Source organism: Geotrypetes seraphini, chromosome 5 (genome assembly GCF_902459505.1).
Source record: "Geotrypetes seraphini chromosome 5, aGeoSer1.1, whole genome shotgun sequence".
Taxonomy (NCBI): domain Eukaryota; kingdom Metazoa; phylum Chordata; class Amphibia; order Gymnophiona; family Dermophiidae; genus Geotrypetes; species Geotrypetes seraphini.
Genome location: NC_047088.1, coordinates 28,255,422 through 28,274,430, shown reverse-complemented (window position 1 = coordinate 28,274,430; position 19,009 = coordinate 28,255,422). Strand labels below are relative to the sequence as shown.

Sequence of the window (19,009 nt, the reverse complement as noted above, 5' to 3'; positions counted from 1 at the left end):
TGTAGTTTCCCGGGTCCCCCCTTGCGCCCTTCTTGAAGATGGGCGTGACATTTGCTATTTTCCAATCCTCCGGGATCTCTCCGGTTTTTAAGGATAGGTTGCATATCTGTCGAAGTGGCTCCGCTATTACGTCTTTTAGTTCCTTGAGTACCCTTGGGTGAATGCCATCCGGACCCGGCGATTTGTCGCTCTTTAGTCTGTCAATCTGCTTGAGTACATCCTCTTGGCTTACCTCTAAATCGACCAGCTTATCGTCTTGGTGTCCTATTACGATCTCCTCGGGTTCCGGAATGGTGGTTATATTCTCCATCGTGAAGACTGACGTGAAGAACTCATTTAACCTGTCAGCTATCTCTTTCTCTTCTTTTACAACTCCCTTTCTGTCTCCATCGTCCAATGGTCCCACTTCTTCTCTCGCCGGTTGCTTCCCCTTGACGTATCTGAAGAACGACTTGAAGTTTGTTGCTTCCTTTGCCAGTCTCTCTTCGTATTCTCTTTTTGCTTTTCTAACCACTCGGTGACACTCTTTCTGGTGTTCTTTGTGCCCTTTTTGGTTCTCCTCTGTTTGGTCTTTTTTCCATTTTCTGAACGATGCTTTCTTGTCGCTTATCGCCTTCTTCACTGCACTTGTTATCCACACTGGGTTTTTTGTTCTATTTTTTTTGCACCCTTTTCTGAACTTGGGGATGCATATGCTTTGTGCTTCGTGCACAGTCTCCTTGAATAAGGTTCAGGCTTTTTCTACGGATTCCGTCTTCCCTATGTTGCCTTTGAGCTTCTTTCCCACCATTTTTCTCATGGCATCATAATTTCCTTTTTTGAAGTTGAGTGCCGTCGTTGTGGTTCTTTTCCCCTTTGATGATCCAATTTCAAGCCTGCACTGGATCATGTTGTGATCGCTGTTACCTAGTGGGGGTAATACCGCCACCTCCTTTGCTGTCCCCCCTAGTCCGTTGAAGTCCACGGGTATAAACATTTGATACATCAGTCTATATTTTTTGTCTGTTTCCAGATTTATGAGACTGAGAGCCATTATATTTTGATCAGGTTTCACCAATGACAGCGTGTTATTGGGACCCAGGATGGGCGGGGTAGTAGGAGGTTTGATGTGAGAGCAGGCCGCTCCAGATTCCGCTGTTAAACACTTTCAGGCAATAACCACACCAGTTCCACTAGTTACTCTGTAAAAAACTAAGTATCATTTTTAAACATGAAAAGAAAGGGCTGCTGGATCTTTTAAGCTGGATCTAAGCTGTGGATCTTTTAAGCTCACCTACCCCAATAGAGTACAAAAGGAATAGGGTGACAAACACCATGTTGGCAAAGGTTGATACTCTACCAGCCATCATTCTCTAGGGCAGTGGTTTCCAACCCTATCCTGGAGGACCACTAGGCCAATCGGGTTTTCAAGATTGCCCTAATGAATATGCATGGAACAGATTTGCTTACCTGTCACTTCCATTATATGCAAATCTCTCTTGTGCATATTCATTAGGACTAGCCTGAAAACCCGATTGGCCTGGTGGTCCTCCAGGACAGGGTTGGGAACCACTGCTCTAGGGCAGCTGGGATATATATTCCTGCAGTACAGATGGGAATAACTGGGCATGCTGGTTGAACCAACTGGTCTTTCTGTCATCATCTACTATGTTACAATGCAGAGATGATAACCAGGAAAAAGCATCAGCTGATTCCTGGTGCTGCAGCTTTTCAGACTGATTATATTTTCTCAGAGACAAGCACAACGAGAAACAAAAAAGTTAAAAAAGAAAACCATAGATAAGAGTTAAAGGTGGTTATTTTATAGGCAGGAAGGAAGGAAGGAGGGGGGAGAGCAATTTTTTCTCAATTTAAAAAGAGCACACTGAACAGTACGAGACATTTCATTTACTGTACTAACAAGTGTTTCAGCACTTCACCTTACACAATTCCACTGTTTTCCTCTCATGTTCCCTGAATTCTGTACTTCAAACAAGCCACTGACCCTTTGTGGTAAAGCAATTGAATTGAATACAGACCCAGGCAGTTTTGTAAGGCAAAAGCCAAGGCCTTTTTTCTTTACCATGCATGGCAGAACAAGGTCTATTCTGCATCTCACTTCCTGCTGCTTCTTCTCAAGTCACCTGTGGTTTTGAAATGCTGTTAGCCACATGTCACACACATCCCTAGCAGACATATTTGCACTGTACCCTAAGCCAGCACTTTAGATCATAACACATAAAGATCTCCTAGGATCAGGCTTAAATCCAGATGCAAACTCCCATCTGTAGTCTGGATTTGTAGGTTGCTTTATTTTATGTTGATCTAATTATATAAATATATAGTAAACAGGCATTCGAGCCTAGAGAAATCTCATGAACGCAATAAAATTCTTGCCATGCAAGCTAAATCGTAACCTTCATCAGCTCTAATTAGATAACAATATTATTGATTATCATGACATTCACTCTTATCATTACGTTTTACTAAAGTGAGGTCACAAATTGTTTCCGATCCTCACATGCAAATGAGGGGAACGGTATGCAAAGTAGGCAGGGACCTGATTCACTAAAGAAATCTAGCAAACCGACTGGGCTGGCCGATCAACACAAGAAGTGAGTGCTGGATACCAGTCGCAAACATCCTTTCCAACTCGCCAGCTCCATTGCCGCCCTGCTCTCTGCATGCCCCGCTCTCTGCTGCCCCGACAATATTTATCTCTCTGCCCAGAATCGCCGCCCTGTTCTGCCCCGAATCTCTCCTGCCCTTCCCCACACTGCGAGCCCGTGGTTTTAACCCACGGGTTTAAAGCGGGTTAAAACCACGAGCTCGCTGGGCTAGAAAAAGTAAAGCAAAAGTTTTTTTTTAAAAAGTCGTGGCTTAGATGGGTCTTAGATGCATCGGGATCACACACTAGCAATCTGTGCGGTTGGAGGGGGGGACATTCCTCCGATCGCCCTCATTTAAATTTTTTTGTTTTGGGAATTCGTCGGGCCTGCACAGATCAGCCATGGGTCAGCCACTCAATTGAGGTTAGTGAATCTAGCCCTATATAGGCTGAAGAAAGTCAACTAAATGTGAATTTTGGAACACTGTCATCAAGGACACCACTCAGTTTTAACACGTCTTTAACAGGTCTCTTCAAAACAAAAAAAAACTTCAGCAGCATTTCATAACATTACGTCAACATTTTCCAGAGTAATACCACCAAACAACTGAAAACATTCTCAGCTAAGATGAAGTTCTCAGAATATTAGTGATAAAGTATTAGTGCAAATTTATGTCAAGCATATTCACTATGAGTGACCTAAAAATCTGACTGGCTATCTATGTTCAAAGATCTGGGTTGAGAACCACTGGAGCAAGAAATTTTAAAAGCTATCTCACAAGAAAACCCAGAAATACTCTTGTGTACACTCCAACCCCAAACCGGTCATTCCTGGGATGGCTTCCAAACGCAAGCAGAGAATCAACAGAAGCTCTGATAGAGTTTTACTTAGGGCTGCACATTTTAACACAATTAATGCATTAAAAAGTTTAAGTTGCATTGGAAAGTGGCGAATGTCACGCTGATCTTCAAGAAAGGTTCGAGGGGAGATCCGGGAAGCCACAGACCGGTGAGTCTGACCTCGGTACCGGGAAAGACGGTAGAGGCGCTGATAAAGGACCGCATCATTGATCACCTTGACGGACACAATCTGATGATGACCAGCCAGCACGGCTTCAGCAAGGGGAGATCTTGCTTGACAAACTTGCTGCACTTCTTCGAGGGAGTAAACAGGCAGATAGACAAGGGTGTGACCCGGTTGACATTGTATATCTAGATTTTCAGAAGGCGTTTGACAAGGTCCCGCATGAACGTCTACTTTGAAAAATTGCGAGCCATGGAATCGAGGGTGAAATACTCACGTGGATTAAAAACTGGTTTGCGGATTGGAAACAGAGATTGGGGGTAAATGGACAATACTCGGACTGGAAAAGCGTCACAAGTGGAGTGCCGCAGGGTTCAGTGCTTGGACCCATGCTCTTCAACATATTTATAAACAACCTGGAAATTGGTACGACAAGTGAGGTGATTAAATTTGCAGATGATACGAAGTTATTCAGAGTAGTGAAGAAGCAGGAGGATTGCGAAGACCTGCAACGTGACAAACACGCTCGAGAAATGGGCCGCGACATGGCAAATGAGGTTTAACATGGATAAGTGTAAGGTGATGCCTGTCGGTAATAAAATTCTTATACACGAATACAGGATGTCCGGTGCAGTACTTGGAGAGACCTCCCAGGAAAAAGACTTGGGAGTACTGGTCGACAACTCAATGAAGCTGTCCGCGCAATGCATGGCGGCAGCGAAAGGGTGAACAGAATGCTGGGAATGATTAAGAAGGGGATCATGAACAGATCAGAGAAGGTTATCATGCCGCTGTACCGGGTCATTGTACGCCCTCACCTGGAACACTGCGTCCAGCACTGGTCGCCATACTTGAAGAAGGAAACAGTACTACTCGAAAGGGTCCAGAGAAGAGCGACTAAAATGGTTAAGGGGCTAGAGGAGTTGTCGTATAGTGAGAGATTAGAGAAACTGGGCCTCTTCTCCCTTGAAAAGAGGAGACTGAGAGGGGACATGATCGAAACATTCAAGATAATGAAGGGAATAGACTTAGTAGATAAGGACAGGTTGTTCACCCTCTCCAAGGTAGAGAGAACGAGAGGGCACTCTCTAAAGTTAAAAGGGGATAGATTCCGTACAAACGTTAAGGAAGTTCTTCTTCACCCAGAGAGTGGTGGAAAACTGGAACGCTCTTCCGGAGGCTGTTACAGGGGAAAACACCCTCCAGGGTTTCAAGACAAAGTTGGACAAGTTCCTGCTGAACCAGAACGTACTCAGATAAGGCTAGTCTCAGTTAGGGCACTGGTCTTTGACTTAAGGGCCGCTGCGTGAGCAGATTGCTGGGCACGATGGACCACTGGTCTGACCCAGCAGCGGCAATTCTTATGTTCTTATATTTTTATGACCTCTTATTAAGGCTAGTTAAGGCTCGCTTTTTTTTTTTTTTAAATCCGATGCTTAGAGGAATTCTATGAGTGTCTGAGCTAATATTGCTGCGGCCAGCGATAAAAAAAGCCTAACGAGGCTTTGTAAAAGAGGGAGGGGGTTAAAGTGTTAATTGCATCGAGATACTCTCTCTCCCCATTTCCTCCTCTCCTACCGCTGCCCCGGGCTCTCCTTTAGCTTCCACCCCGCCTCGCTTACCTACACTTCCACAACTTTTTGTTTCCCGATGCCTGCAGATCCCTCTGGTATCTCATCCTCCTCCCCCTGACAGCCCTCTGGTCTTGCCTGCATATAGGCTTCTCTGCTCTAGCCAGAGTCCTCCCTCTCTGGTATCCTTCCTCCTCTAATACTTCTACTTCCTGTGGGCAGAACACCAGAGTGGGAAGACTCTGGCTAGAGTGGAGCAGACTGTATACAGGCAAGATCAGAGGGCCAACAGGGAGAGGGGAATTAGATACTGGAGAACGTGAGCAGCAGGAGACAAAAGGTAAGAATGCTGGGGAGGAGGGGGGGAGCTGTAAGAACACCCAGAGAGAAAGATATGCCAGTTGAGGGAGTGAGCACGGCACTGAGGAAAATATGCTGGTCAGGGGGAATAAAAAGATGACTCAGATCAAAGCATGGTGCCCATGGAGGGGAGGGCAGGGCAGAGGTAGTGGCATAGCGAGCCCACCCACACTTCCCTGCTTGGGCACCCCCTCCCCTGTGTATCTCTTGAAATGTTTGCCGGTGAGAGCACCATCTTCCACCTGCTGCTTGCGCCAGCCTCAGCTCCCCTCTGACATCATGTCCTGGTCCCGCAACCAGGAAGTGATATCAGAAGGGAGCTGAGGTCAGCACAAGCAGTAAGTGGAAGATGCGGGAGGGGGGGATAGGGATGCAGAAAGGAGACATCAGCGCTCCCCCCTTGCAAAGATGTTCACCCTTGTCCCCCTTACTACACTGGGGGGGGGGAGGGATGATGTGGTCACCATAAAGGGGAGGGAGATGAAGCCCATGGCGAGGAGGGAAAGGGAGATGGAGATAGTGCCCATGATGTGGAAGAGAAGGGGGTGATAGTGCTCATAGAGGGACAGGCAGAGGAAGGCAAGAGCGGAAAGGAGAAAATATTTGGTGCCCATGGAGGGGAAGGGAACAGAGATGTTGCCCATGGACGAAATGGAAGGAAAGAGACAGAAACCAGATAGCTATGAGGAAAAAGAATTAATGGAAGGAAAGCTGAATGTGAAAGATGTATATAGGGCAAGAAGACAGGAGGAAAGAAGAGAAATTAGTGAGTTGAGAGGATGTCCTGAAACACTTCAGAGCACAGAGAGAGGAGCAGAACCAGACACAGGAAACAAGATTGGAAAAATTAAATCAAAGGTAAGAAAAATTAATTCATTTTCAGTTTAGTAACTGAAATATGCAAGTTTTGAGAACTTACATTTGGGTCATTCCATGTCAAGTGGTCCAGAACTCTCTCCACTTGGCTATCTCAGAAATTGGTGAAATATTTTCAGGGACCTCTAATGGAGATATCCAGAGTTTGGGGACATGGTCTCAACTAGGTCCAGAATTAGGGGCCCCTTTATTTGGACGGAGCTTAGGCATTGGTGGAATGAGGCATTATGGCATCACAATCTGAGCTCTAGAATGTTGCTACTTAGGATTTTAAAGTGTTCCAGGCTTGTGCAGATGAGGACGGAGCTTGCAGGAATGGGACAGGAAAAGAACATGCGGGGCTTCTGTGCTAGACAAATCACCAATAAAAGATTCAATGAGGGTAGGATGCTTATGCTACAATATAGTCACCCCTCATCTCCCATAGCCCAATAGAATAAAAATAAATCACTCCATGTGTTACAAGCTCTGTAGAATTTAGATTTTAAATCAGAGAGAGTGTGTGTAATATTTATACAGTATTAGTAACCAATGCCCAAGGGGCTTCCTGCAAATGTAACGGAAACAAAATGACAAGAGCAGGTTGGATTTGGAGGAATGAAACATGGTATCAGATAAGAGCCGGGGTGGATCGCTGCTGGGACGCAACAGCCTCTTGCTTACCCATGACCAGCCTCCCCCCTCCACCCTTTCGAATCCGTGTCAGGGTCTCCAAGAAGCTCGAAGCCCCTCGCCCTACCCAGGAAAAGCATTCGGTGCACTCTTGCCTTGCAAAGCCGTGGGCAGACAGTACGATGCTATTTGTAACAGGCTTTAGTGGCCGTCCTAACGTGACCCTCCAAATACCCATTTGAAAGTTATCTGAACCCTAGGACAAAGCTCGTCGTCGCCCCCCACCAACCCTCCCCCCCCCCAAGATAACGCACGCCTTGCCCGTTCGCTTGCACCCCATACGAATAGCATTAGAACCTAAAGAGCCCGCTGCGCGCGCCAAATCTCCGCGTTCTGTGTGCACCTCCCCCCCCCCCCCAACCCAACCCAACCCAACCCAGAGAGCTGCCCCCAGACTCACCATCTGGCGCGCGATCTCCGTGGCTGCCATACTCGGTGCTCAGCGGCCAGTCACAGCCCAGGAAGCTACCGCGCGCAGCCGACAAAGAGAACCCATTCGATTCTGGGCGCTACCAAATCTAGCGGAAGGGGGTGAAGCAGTGGTCCTCACAATCGGACTCGTTTCACTTGAAACGTTTCTGATGGCGGCTTTGGCAGGATGACAGTTAATGCTCTACACACGAAGTCCCCAATCCTGGTTTCTATTTGTCCCATCGATTCATCCCATAACAAAAGCGACTCCTTTTTATGGAATGGAACATTCCCCAACCTCAGAATATTGGTAAGAACTCCTCCCCGCCCCACGCCCTTCAATGGCTGGGCTTGGCCTGAGGGAGGGGGCAGAAAGACGGTCAGTTTCCCCCTAGTCCCTCCTCTTCCCGGTGATGGTTACCTTCTGTGCCCAAGTCCAAGGGGGTGTTACGATCTCTCACCCTTTAAATAAATAAGTAGAAAGCAAGAGAACCCAAATGCAAACCCGATCATTCTGTATTGGGGGGGGGGGGGGTCTCAACCCCATCCTCTAGACCAGTGGTTCCCAACCCTGTCCTGGAGGAACACCAGGCCAATTGGGTTTTCAGGCTAGCCCTAATGAATATGCATGAAGCAAATTTGCATGCCTATCACTTCCATCATATGCAAATCTCTCTCATGCATATTCATTAGGGCTAGCCTGAAAACCCGATTGGCCTGGTGTTCCTCCAGGACAGGGTTGGGAATCACTACTCTAGACCAGAGGTAGGGAACTCCAGTCCTCGAGAGCCTTATTCCAGTCGGGTTTTCAGGATTTCCCCAATGAATATGCATTGAAAGCAGTGCATGTAAATAGATCTCATGCATATTCATTGGGGAAATCCTGAAAACCCGACTGGAATCCGGCTCTCGAGGACCAGAGTTCCCTACCCCTGCTCTAGACCAGTGGTTCCCAACCCTGTCCTGGAGGAACACCAGGCCAATTGGGTTTTCAGGCTAGCCCTAATGAATATGCATGAAGCAAATTTGCATGCCTATCACTTCCATCATATGCAAATCTCTCTCATGCATATTCATTAGGGCTAGCCTGAAAACCCAATTGGCCTGGTGTTCCTCCAGGACAGGGTTGGGAATCACTGCTCTAGACCAGGGGTGTCAAAGTCCCTCCTAGGGCCGCAATCCAGTCGGGTTTTCAGGATTTCCCCAATGAATATGCATGAGATCTATTTGCATGCACTGCTTTCATTGTATGCCAATAGATCTCATGCCTATTCATTGGGGAAATCCTGAAAACCCAGCTGGATTGCGGCCCTCGAGGAGGGACTTTGACACCCCTGCTCTAGACACATTCAGCCAGTCGGATTTCAGGATGTCCACAATGAATATTCGCCTCGTGCTTATTTATTACGAATATACGGTGAAAAACCCCACTGGCTGAATGTGCCTGAGGAAAGGGTTGCGATTAAGAGCCCATATACCGCAGGAAAGGAGAAGGACCAAAACTCACTCCTTTAATGCCTTTATTCTCAAGGCGCCTACAAATAAGCAGATGACATGAATGCAACTTGCTGATGCACCTTGTAGTCTTGTATAGAAATCAGGATGTGAGCAATTTTTAGGATGGCTGCGCACTGCAATAACTATTACTGTAATATACATGCTTTTGACCTTTACCAGAAACATACAAACCAAAAAAAAAAAAACTTTCATTACTCGCTCTCATCTTGCTAAATGCTCCACTTAACCCCCTCCCCGCCTTTTCAAGGGACAGCCTAATTGCCTTCAAGCTTTTATTCAAAAGCAGTTACAATCCAAATAGAAAAGGTTTTAGAAGTACACTTAAAGTGCCTGATAAAAAAAAACAAAAAAAACGCACCGCAGGCAGTATATGTGGATAATATTTCTCTCTGGCTACCATCTGCTGTTCTGCTTTACTTTATGTTTATTGCTATAACCATCGAGTGAATGCATATTGGATTATAGGAGGAAGAGCAGAAGATTGTGTATCTTCAGGTTCATTGTCTCTTCATTCATACACCCAGACTCCTGAGGCAGAGGCCCTTTTGGGGCCAAAACACCATCGTGTTGAGTCATTTTATTTAATAAATTAGACTGAACACCTATCAGTCACCTTCGTTCTTTGGGCTAGATTCACTAACCTGCCCGAATCGGAATAATCCGTTTCCAATTCAGACAGGGCCGATGAATTCACTAATCTACAACATGCAGATGGGGGGGGCAATCGGAGGAATGCCTCCATCTGCCTGCACAGATCGCGCATGCGCGATCCGCACGCATGCACAGACCCGTCCTAACCGCAACTTTTTTTTTTTTTTTTAAACTTTAAACTTTTGCGGCAGCGGCATCCTCTTCCCTCCTTCCCTTCAGTGCGAGCCCGCGGGTTTAAAGCTGGCGCAGTACTGCGGCGTGCAGCCCCGCTTTAAAACCACAGGCCTGCACTGCGGGGAAGGGCGGCAGAGAGCAGGAGAGTCGGGGCGAGCAGGCAGGAGAGATCGGGGCAGGTAAGCAGGCAGGCGTGTTCGGGGCTGCAGGAGATGGGGCTGACAGGTTAGAAAGCAGGGCGGCAGAAGGTAGGGCAGTCGCAAAGGGCTTCAGCGACTGGTCCTGAGCAGTCGCTTTTTGCGAGCCCAGCTGGATCGAAAAAAAGTTTAGTGAATCGCGTCCCTGCCTACTTTGCATGCAGTTCCCCTCATTTGCATGTGCGCACCAGAAGGTTAGTGAATACTGCAGGAGGGAAATCTGGTCGCTAAGGGCTCGCAAACCGATCGGTACACAATCGGTTTGCTTAGTGAATCTAGCCCTTTGTTTTCTGCAAAAAATTGTATAGCACCATGAACTTCTCCAAGACAGATGTGAATAAACATATATATGTGAATATATATATATGTGTGTGTGTGTGTGTGTGTGTGTGTGTGTGTGAATGAATAAACATATATATATGAAGGGAGCCAGGGCGCGAAGACCACTTTAGCAGCCGCGAGGAGAGGAGCAGAAGCAGCGGAGGCAGGGGAGAAACAGCCGGTGAGAGAAGCCGGAAGAGTTTTTTCTTTTCTTTCTTTTTGTAGGAGGCAGCAGAGAGGAGCGGGTAGCGGCGAGAGGAAGCTCCGCCCACCCCCTCCATGTCAGCAGCGTCATCGCCCCGACTCCCCCTTAACAGGAAGGGAGCCAGGGCGCGAAGACCACTTTAGCAGCCGCGAGGAGAGGAGCAGAAGCAGCGGAGGCAGGGGAGAAACAGCCGGTGAGAGAAGCCGGAAGAGTTTTTTCTTTTCTTTCTTTTTGTAGGAGGCAGCAGAGAGGAGCGGGTAGCGGCGAGAGGAAGCTCCGCCCACCCCCTCCACGTCAGCAGCGTCATCGCCCCGACTCCCCCTTAACAGGAAGGGAGCCAACGGCGCGCGGCCGTTCGGCGCGCGGCGAAGGCGAGCGGCAAAGGCGCTCGCCTTAGCGAGAGCACCTTTGCGAAGGGCCTTGAGAAGGGTCGAGAAAAGACAGCCAAGGGCTTCAGAACACCAGGTAAGGAAGAAGCGTGCACGCATGTAGGGAGAGCACACACACAAGAAGAAAACACACACAATAAGACACACACAAGACAGCAAAGGATAAAGAAGCGGGCTTCGGGGACAAGAAAGAAGCCCAAGGGAGGCTAACAGACCCACCAATACAAAAAGCGGCAGAAGAAGTAGACAGGAAAGAACCAAACACAGGAGAGAGCACAGAGCTCGCACACAGAAGAACATAAGACAAGGGAGAGGACATCTAGTGGACTCCGAAGAAAGAGAAATGGAAGCAGCAGGAACCCGGAGGAGCTTCCCAGTGTACTGCACAGAGTGTCATATGTATGACTACCTTCCCTCGGGAAGGCAGGTATACATATGCAGTCGGTGTCAGGAACTGGAAAGCCTGAAGAAGGAAGTTGGTAGACTGCAGTGCAGGGTTCAAGAACTGGAGGGACTCCACATCTCAGAAGCACCTTTCAAGACAACTGAGGACCCCGCAGGAGAAAGCCACATCGAGGAGCAAGTAAGGGAGCTCGAAAGATTCATCGAGGAGGCCTACAGGCAGGCAAAAGAGCAGGATCATCAGCAGCACTGGAGCGAGGAAGCTACAGCTATACAAGATGGAGGACATGGGCCAACAGATGGAAGACAGGGGCCAACAGACGCCGAGGATGAAGGATCACATGGAAGAGTCGTGCAAGCAGAGACTGAGACGAAGACTGGAGGGTGCCCCGAAAGAGAAGAGCTAAACCACACCGTGGATACAGACTTGAGACCTGTGAGGAAGCTGAAGAAGGGGAAATCTGCAGTCGTCGTGGGAGACTCAATCATGAGAGAAGTGGACAGTCACGTAGCAGGAGGGAGAAAGGATCGGCTAGTGACCTGTCTCCCAGGAGCAAGAACAAAGGACATCACCGACAGAGTCGAGAGGATCCTAGACGGAGCAGAAACAGAAGAGACAGCAGTGATAATCCATGTGGGAACAAATGATGTCAACAGGAGAAATTACAGCAGGACTACGCTAATTGAACAGTTCAAGATCCTGGGAAGGAAACTGAAGCTGAGGACACAGAAGATAGCATTCTCAGAGATTTTGCCAGTACCGAGGGCAGACGTGAAGAGGCAGTCCGAGCTACAAGCAATAAACGCATGGTTGAGGAGATGGTGCGAAGAAGAAGGATTCCTTTTTATAAGGAACTGGACAACTTTTTTGGGGAAGAACAAGCTCTTCAGGAGGGACGGACTACACCTGAGCAAGGCAGGAACGAGACTGCTAGCAAACAACGTCAAGAGAGGAATTGAGCAGGCTTTAAACTGAGAAAAAGGGGAAAGCCGATAGTTGACCTGACGTCGACGGTTCGGACAAGAGTATCCAAAGAAGATACTGAGAGGGAAAAATGCTGGGAACAGGCAAGAGACGAACAACAGAAGCTGTTGACCAACAAAAAGGACAATCAGATAAAATTAGAGGAACAGGAGAGATCAGGAAATCAGGATGCAGACGAAAAAGATACACCAAAAAATAAGGAACAAAGGAACAGAAAAGATACACCAAAAAATAAGGAAGAAGGGAACAGAAATGAGGGACCGGCAGCCCAAATAGGGGATGGTATGGGGAGCAAAACACATGTAAAACCAGCAGAGAAAAGAAAAGACCAGGACTTAAATTGCTTGTACGCTAATGCAAGGAGCCTAAAGTCCAAAATGGGAGAATTAGAAGCCATAGCCATAAAAGAAAACCTAGACATCATTGGAATCACGGAAACATGGTGGAACGAGGATAACCAATGGGACGTAGTGCTGCCAGGGTACAAACTCTATAGAAGAGACAGGACCAACAAGAAGGGTGGAGGAATAGCACTATACATAAAAGACACCATTCCCTCGTCCGGAGTGGATATAGAACCAAAGGCGGAAGGACTGGAATCATTATGGGTCAAATTACCAGGAAAAGGTGGCCTTGACATAAGATTGGGTCTATACTATCGTCCACCTGGACAAACGGAAGCAAACGACAAAGATCTGGCGGCAGAATTGAGGCGGGAAGGCAACAACAGGAATGTGACAGTAATGGGAGATTTCAACTACCCCGGGATAAACTGGAGTATTGGAAACTCAAACTGTGTGAGGGAAACAGAATTCTTAGAGGCTGTGAGGGACTGCTTTATGGATCAGCTTGTCAAGGAACCAACAAGAGGAGATGCCACTCTTGACCTAATCCTCAACGGATTAGGGGGACCTGCAAAAGAAGTGGAAGTAGTAGGGCCACTAGGAAACAGTGATCACAACATGATCCAGTACAAATTAGGAGTAAGTACAACAAAAGGGAAAAGAACCACAGTGACAACGCTCAACTTCAAGAAAGGGAACTATGATGCTATGAGAGCAATGGTAAGAAAAAAACTTAGAAACAGCTCAAGGAAAACAGAAACTGTAGAGCAAGCCTGGTCTCTATTCAAGGGCACAGTGCAAGAAGCACAACATATGTACATCCCCATATTTAGAAAAGGGTGCAAAAAAAAACCGAACAAAAGACCCCGCATGGATAAACAATGAGGTGAAGAAAGCGATAGGAGACAAAAAAAAATCATTCCGGAAATGGAAAAAGGACCAGACTGGGGAAAACTGGGATGAACACAGGAAAGGCCAAAGAGAATGTCACCAAGTGGTTAGGAGAGCGAAAAGAGAATACGAAGAGAGACTGGCCAGGGAGGCAAAAAACTTCAAATCATTCTTCAGATATGTTAAGGGGAAGAAACCGGAGAAGGAGGAAGTAGGACCGTTGGATGATGGAGATAAAAAGGGAGTGATAAAGGAACAAAAAGAGGTAGCTGACAGGTTAAACAAATTCTTCTCGTCAGTCTTCACAAGCGAGGACACATCCAATGTACCGGAACCCGACGTGATCTTCCATGGTGATCAAGAAGAAAAACTGTCGGCAATAGAGGTGAGCCATGAGGATGTCCTCCAACAGATAGATAGATTGAAAAGCGACAAATCACCAGGCCCAGACGGAATCCACCCTAGGGTACTAAAAGAACTAAGAAATGAGATAGCGGAAATACTCCAACGAGTTTGCAACCTATCCTTGAAAACTGGAGAGATACCGGAGGACTGGAAGATAGCAAATGTTACACCTATCTTTAAAAAGGGGTCAAGAGGAGACCCGGGAAACTATAGGCCGGTAAGTTTGACATCGGTTCCAGGCAAGATGGTAGAAGCACTGATAAAGGACAGCATCTGTGAGCACATCGAAAAAAATGGGCTGATGAAAGCGAGCCAACATGGCTTCTGCAAGGGAAGATCGTGCCAAACAAACTTACTGCACTTCTTCGAGGGGGTAAACAGCCATTTGGACAAAGGGGAACCTGTAGACATCATCTACCTTGACTTCCAAAAGGCCTTTGACAAGGTACCCCATGAGCGGTTACTTAGGAAGCTGTGGAACCACGGGGTGGAAGGGGACGTACACAGATGGGTCAAACACTGGTTGGCAGGCAGGAGACAGAGGGTTGGAGTGAAGGGTCACTACTCGGGCTGGAGGAAAGTCACGAGTGGAGTTCCGCAGGGGTCTGTACTTGGACCGCTACTGTTCAATGTATTTATTAATGACCTGGAAATGGGGACGAAATGTGAAGTTATAAAATTTGCGGATGACACTAAACTCTGTAGAAGGGTCAGAACTACGGAAGAGTGTGAGGACCTACAAAGGGACCTAAGCAAACTGGAAGAGTGGGCAAATAAATGGCAGATGAAATTCAATGTAGGGAAATGCAAGGTCATGCATATAGGGAGAAAGAACCCGATGTTCAGCTACCAAATGGGGGGACTAGTATTAGAGGGAAGTAACCTTGAAAGAGATTTAGGTGTACTGGTGGATACAACAATGAAGTCAACGACGCAATGCGCAGCAGCCGCGAAGAAGGCGAACAGAATGTTGGGTATTATTAAAAATGGTATTACGACCAGAACAAAAGAAGTCATCCTGCCGTTGTATCGGGCAATGGTGCGCCCGCACCTGGAGTACTGTGTTCAGTATTGGTCACCGCACCTTAAGAAGGATATGGCAATACTTGAGAGGGTCCAGAGGAGAGCGACACGAATGATTAAGGGCATGGAAAACCTTTCATACACTGAAAGATTGGAGAAGCTGGAGCTCTTCTCCCTGGAAAAGCGGAGACTCAGAGGAGACATGATAGAGACCTACAAGATCATGAAGGGCATAGAGAAAGTGGAGAGAGACAGATTCTTCAAACTTTCAAAACATAAAAGAACAAGAGGGCACTCGGAAAAATTAGAAGGGGATAGATTCAAAACAAATGCTAGGAAGTTTTTCTTTACTCAGCGGGTGGTGGACACCTGGAATGCGCTTCCAGAGGATGTAATAGGGCAGAGTACGGTACTGGGGTTTAAGAAAGGATTGGACAATTTCCTGTTGGAAAAGGGGATAGAGGGGTATAGATAGAGGATTATTACGCAGGTTCTGGACCTGTTGGGCCGCCGCGTGAGCGGACTGCTGGGCACGATGGACCTCGGGTCTGACCCAGCAGAGGCATTGCTTATGTGCTTATGTGCTTATATTCGTCGGACCTGCCTGAATTGGAAACGGATTGTTCTGATTCAAGCAGATTAGTGAATCTAGCCCAAAGAACAAAGGTTAGTGAATAAACATATATAAAAAATAAGCATCTACATCAGAGAGAAAGTCATTCTGCAAGATTATGCTTTTAAACTGAAAGGGGTCAAGTTTAGAACCAATGCCAGGAAGTTCTTCTTCAATCAGAGGTTGGTGGACACATGGAACGCGCTCCCGGAGGTTGTAATAGGGCAGAGTACGCTACGGGGATTCAAAGAAGGATTGGATAAATTCCTGAAGGATAGGGGGATTGAGGGGTACAGATAAAAGTAGAGATAGGTTAGGAAGAGTATAGATAGAAGAAAAAGGGGGATTATAGGGCTAAGTCAAGGAACACCTGACAGGTCATAGACCTGATGGGCCGCCGCAGGTGCGGGCTGCTGGGCGCGATGGACCTCTGGTCTGACCCAGTGGAGGCAACTTCTTATGTTCTTAACTCCAGATCGTCCCCTTCCACTTTACTGCACTGTATGCCTGGAACAAATTTCCCTCTCTGTCAGTATTCAAATCCATGCTACAAGCCCACTTTTTTAAAGCTGCTTTTAAGTCTTAACTCCAACCCACTTGTAAAGCACCCATACCTATTTGCCATTCCCTCTAGAGTTCCCCACCTTATCTACCTTATCTTTCTTTCTGTAATTTCTTACCTGAGCAGGGTGTATAGATTCACCCTTTCTGTCTTGTTTGTCTATCACTATTAGATTGTAAGCTCATAGTAGCAGTAAACAGAAGGTTTAATCGTTTGTGCCCCCAATGCCTCAATACGGGGCCTGAGGCCTAGATGCACTAAAGTCAGCAATCACCCAACGATCATCGCTAAACCAGTTTTGACTGGTTTAGCGACAATCGCATTTGCATACCCGATGCAGAAAATGGCTCACTGCGTGGTTTTCTGCATGATCACTCATTCTCCGATCCGGCTATGCAAATAAGATCAATAATATTTAAATGCCATGTGAACTAGCTGAATGACTGATGCTCTAACATCGCTTTGCGAGGTACTAAAAAAAGCAAACACTTTTAGCGATCTGAAAATAGTGACTGATCAAGACCAGTCGCTTACATGTCTTACCGATAGTTCAGCCCTGAAATTAATATAATGTATAACCGGCATCAGGATCCCCCCCCCACCACCAGTGAAAATTGGCAGGAGAGATGCCCACTCCCTTCTGCCATGGTGCCCTCCACCCCTCCCATGTGAAAGAAAATTGGTAGGAGAAACGCCCACTCTTTACTGCCAACAGAGGCCTCCCACACTAGGTGCCCCACAAGCCATCCCCTCCCTCCTCAAAAAAAGGCAGGAGGGATGTCTACTCCTTCCTGCCCCGGATGCTCTCCTGAACCTCCTTTGAACTCCCCCACACCTTTGTGAGGTTAAAAGCAGAAGGGCTACTCAGTCCTTCCTGCTCTGAGGACCACTAGTCCTATTTGGGGGATCTTTCCCTCCCTGGTGCATCATGTGATACATGGGGAGGGGCCTAAGACCCTGAATGGCTCAGATGCCTAAGCCCCCCCCCAAAGGGAGATGCCTTAGGATACAGAGGGAGGAGCCTAAGGCCTGATTTGCATGCGATGTTGCCTCTTCGTCCTACAAAGTTTCAAGTTTATTTATTCTTGATATCCTGCAAATCATATTACAGCTAAATGGCTTACAATAAAATTATTATGATAGGCCTGCCCCAGGAGGCAGAAAGGGACTGAAGGGGGAGTCGCAGATTTGTTTGTTGGGGTTTTTTTTTTTTTCCGGTAGCCATGATCAGGAGCGAGTGAGGGGGGCTGTTGGACCTGCATGAGGGACAGGGGATGCTAGACTGAATGGGGGGGATTGCTGCTGCACTCGCAAAGGGAGGATGGGGTTGCTTGGGCTGCTGGACCAGCTGGAGCTGAAGGGAAGGGAGACAATTGCTGGATCTGGTCTGGGGATTGGGGGCAGAAGGAAAACTTGTGTGGGCCTGTGTGGTGGGTGGAGTGAAACTGGAGGGAAGGGAGAGGTGCCAGACCCACACCTGGGTGCTGAATGGAGGGGATAGAGGTTTTGGACCCATGGGAAGGGGGCTAGATGGAAGAGAGAGAGAGGTGCAAGACCTGCAGGGAGGAAGAGAGAGAAGGGAAGGGAAAGAGAAAAGCTGAACCAAGGAAATGAAGGAAGAGTGAGTGAAATATTGAACATTGTGGTGGGAGGAAGGAAAGAGGGAATATGAGAGACACATTGATGTAAGGGAGTAAGAGAAGGGAGAAGCTGAACACAGGGAGATATACATAAAGAGGGGAGATGGTGGGCATGGATGGGAACATAGGAATAGGGACAAAAAAGAGAATGGTGCATGGGGTGGTATATGGACACAGAGGTCCATCATGCCCAGCAGTCTGCTCATGCAGCGGTCCTTAGGTCAAAGACTAGTGCCCTAACTGAGTCTAGCCCAGACATGGGCAACTCCTGTCCTCGAGGGCCGGAATCCAATCGGGTTTTCAAGATTTCCCCAATGAATATGCATGAGATCTATTTGCATGCACTGCTTTCAATGCATATTCATTAGGGAAATTCTGAAAACCTAATTGGATTCCGGCCCTTGAGGACTGGTGTTGCCCACCCCTGGTCTAGCCTTATCTGCATACGTTCTAGTTCAGCAGGAACTTGTCTAACTTTGTCATGAATCCCTGGAGGGTGTTTTCCCCAGCTTTGTCCTCCATTCCTTTGTGAAATCATCTGTAACATTCTATTTGATTTTAGCAGATGTGGCACACTGGGCTGAACATTTAAATGTATTATCCACAATGACTCCAAGATCTGGCCACATCCATGTCTTTTCTTCCCTTTTCCCTCCTCTTAGGCAGTTTCCAGTTCTTTAGGGTTTAAAGCTGGGCTTAATTTGTGGGAGCACAGCTTGGAAAACAGTTCAACCCCTTTCTTTTCAGATTCCAAAGCAGCGGGGTGGTCTGCTCTAACCCTTCCCTTCCAATCAGCTTGCAATGAAGAGGAGAACAGTCATTGTACTCCCTCATTTAGCCCCTTCTGGCTTACCCATGCTTGAGTTTTGGTGAACACTCGCGTCCCTTCTTCAAATGCATTACATATGCTTTAACAGCTTGGAATTTTAATTAAAAGCAGAACAGTAACACCCTGACTTACCCAAATTTATGGCAATATGTGTGGGTATACAGCAAGAGCTTTCAAAATCTTCAAGCATTAATCTTGTACTGGTACAGAATTTGAGTTTCAGGCATTATCCCTCCCCAAAATGAAATAAGAAACAGTGAGATCTCAAAGGAATACTTTCTACTAAAGTGCCCTCATTAAAAGTTCTACAATTGGCTACATAGCAAAAAATTATTCAAGGTGGCAGGGCTGGATGTACA

The 19,009-nt window shown here is 47.1% G+C and overlaps 1 protein-coding gene across 8 annotated transcripts in view; it reads right to left on the bottom strand.

Annotated features, from left to right (window-relative positions):
- The window catches only part of SEPTIN6 (septin 6), a 97,595-nt gene extending 89,654 nt beyond the window's left edge, over nucleotides 1-7,941 (bottom strand). For 3 of the 8 annotated variants that reach the window (XR_004539512.1, XR_004539511.1, XM_033945100.1), the window contains exon 1: nucleotides 7,491-7,880. Coding sequence is in view for 4 of the 8 variants with exons in the window: in XM_033945100.1 (XP_033800991.1) it covers nucleotides 7,491-7,520 (30 nt within the window). In the remaining 4 variants the exon portion in view is untranslated. Of the gene's footprint in view, nucleotides 1-7,490; nucleotides 7,881-7,922 lie in introns of those variants that run through there. The other 5 variants (XR_004539513.1, XM_033945102.1, XM_033945103.1 and 2 more) reach the window with 3 other exon arrangements.
- Nucleotides 7,942-19,009: the final 11,068 nt, after the last annotated feature.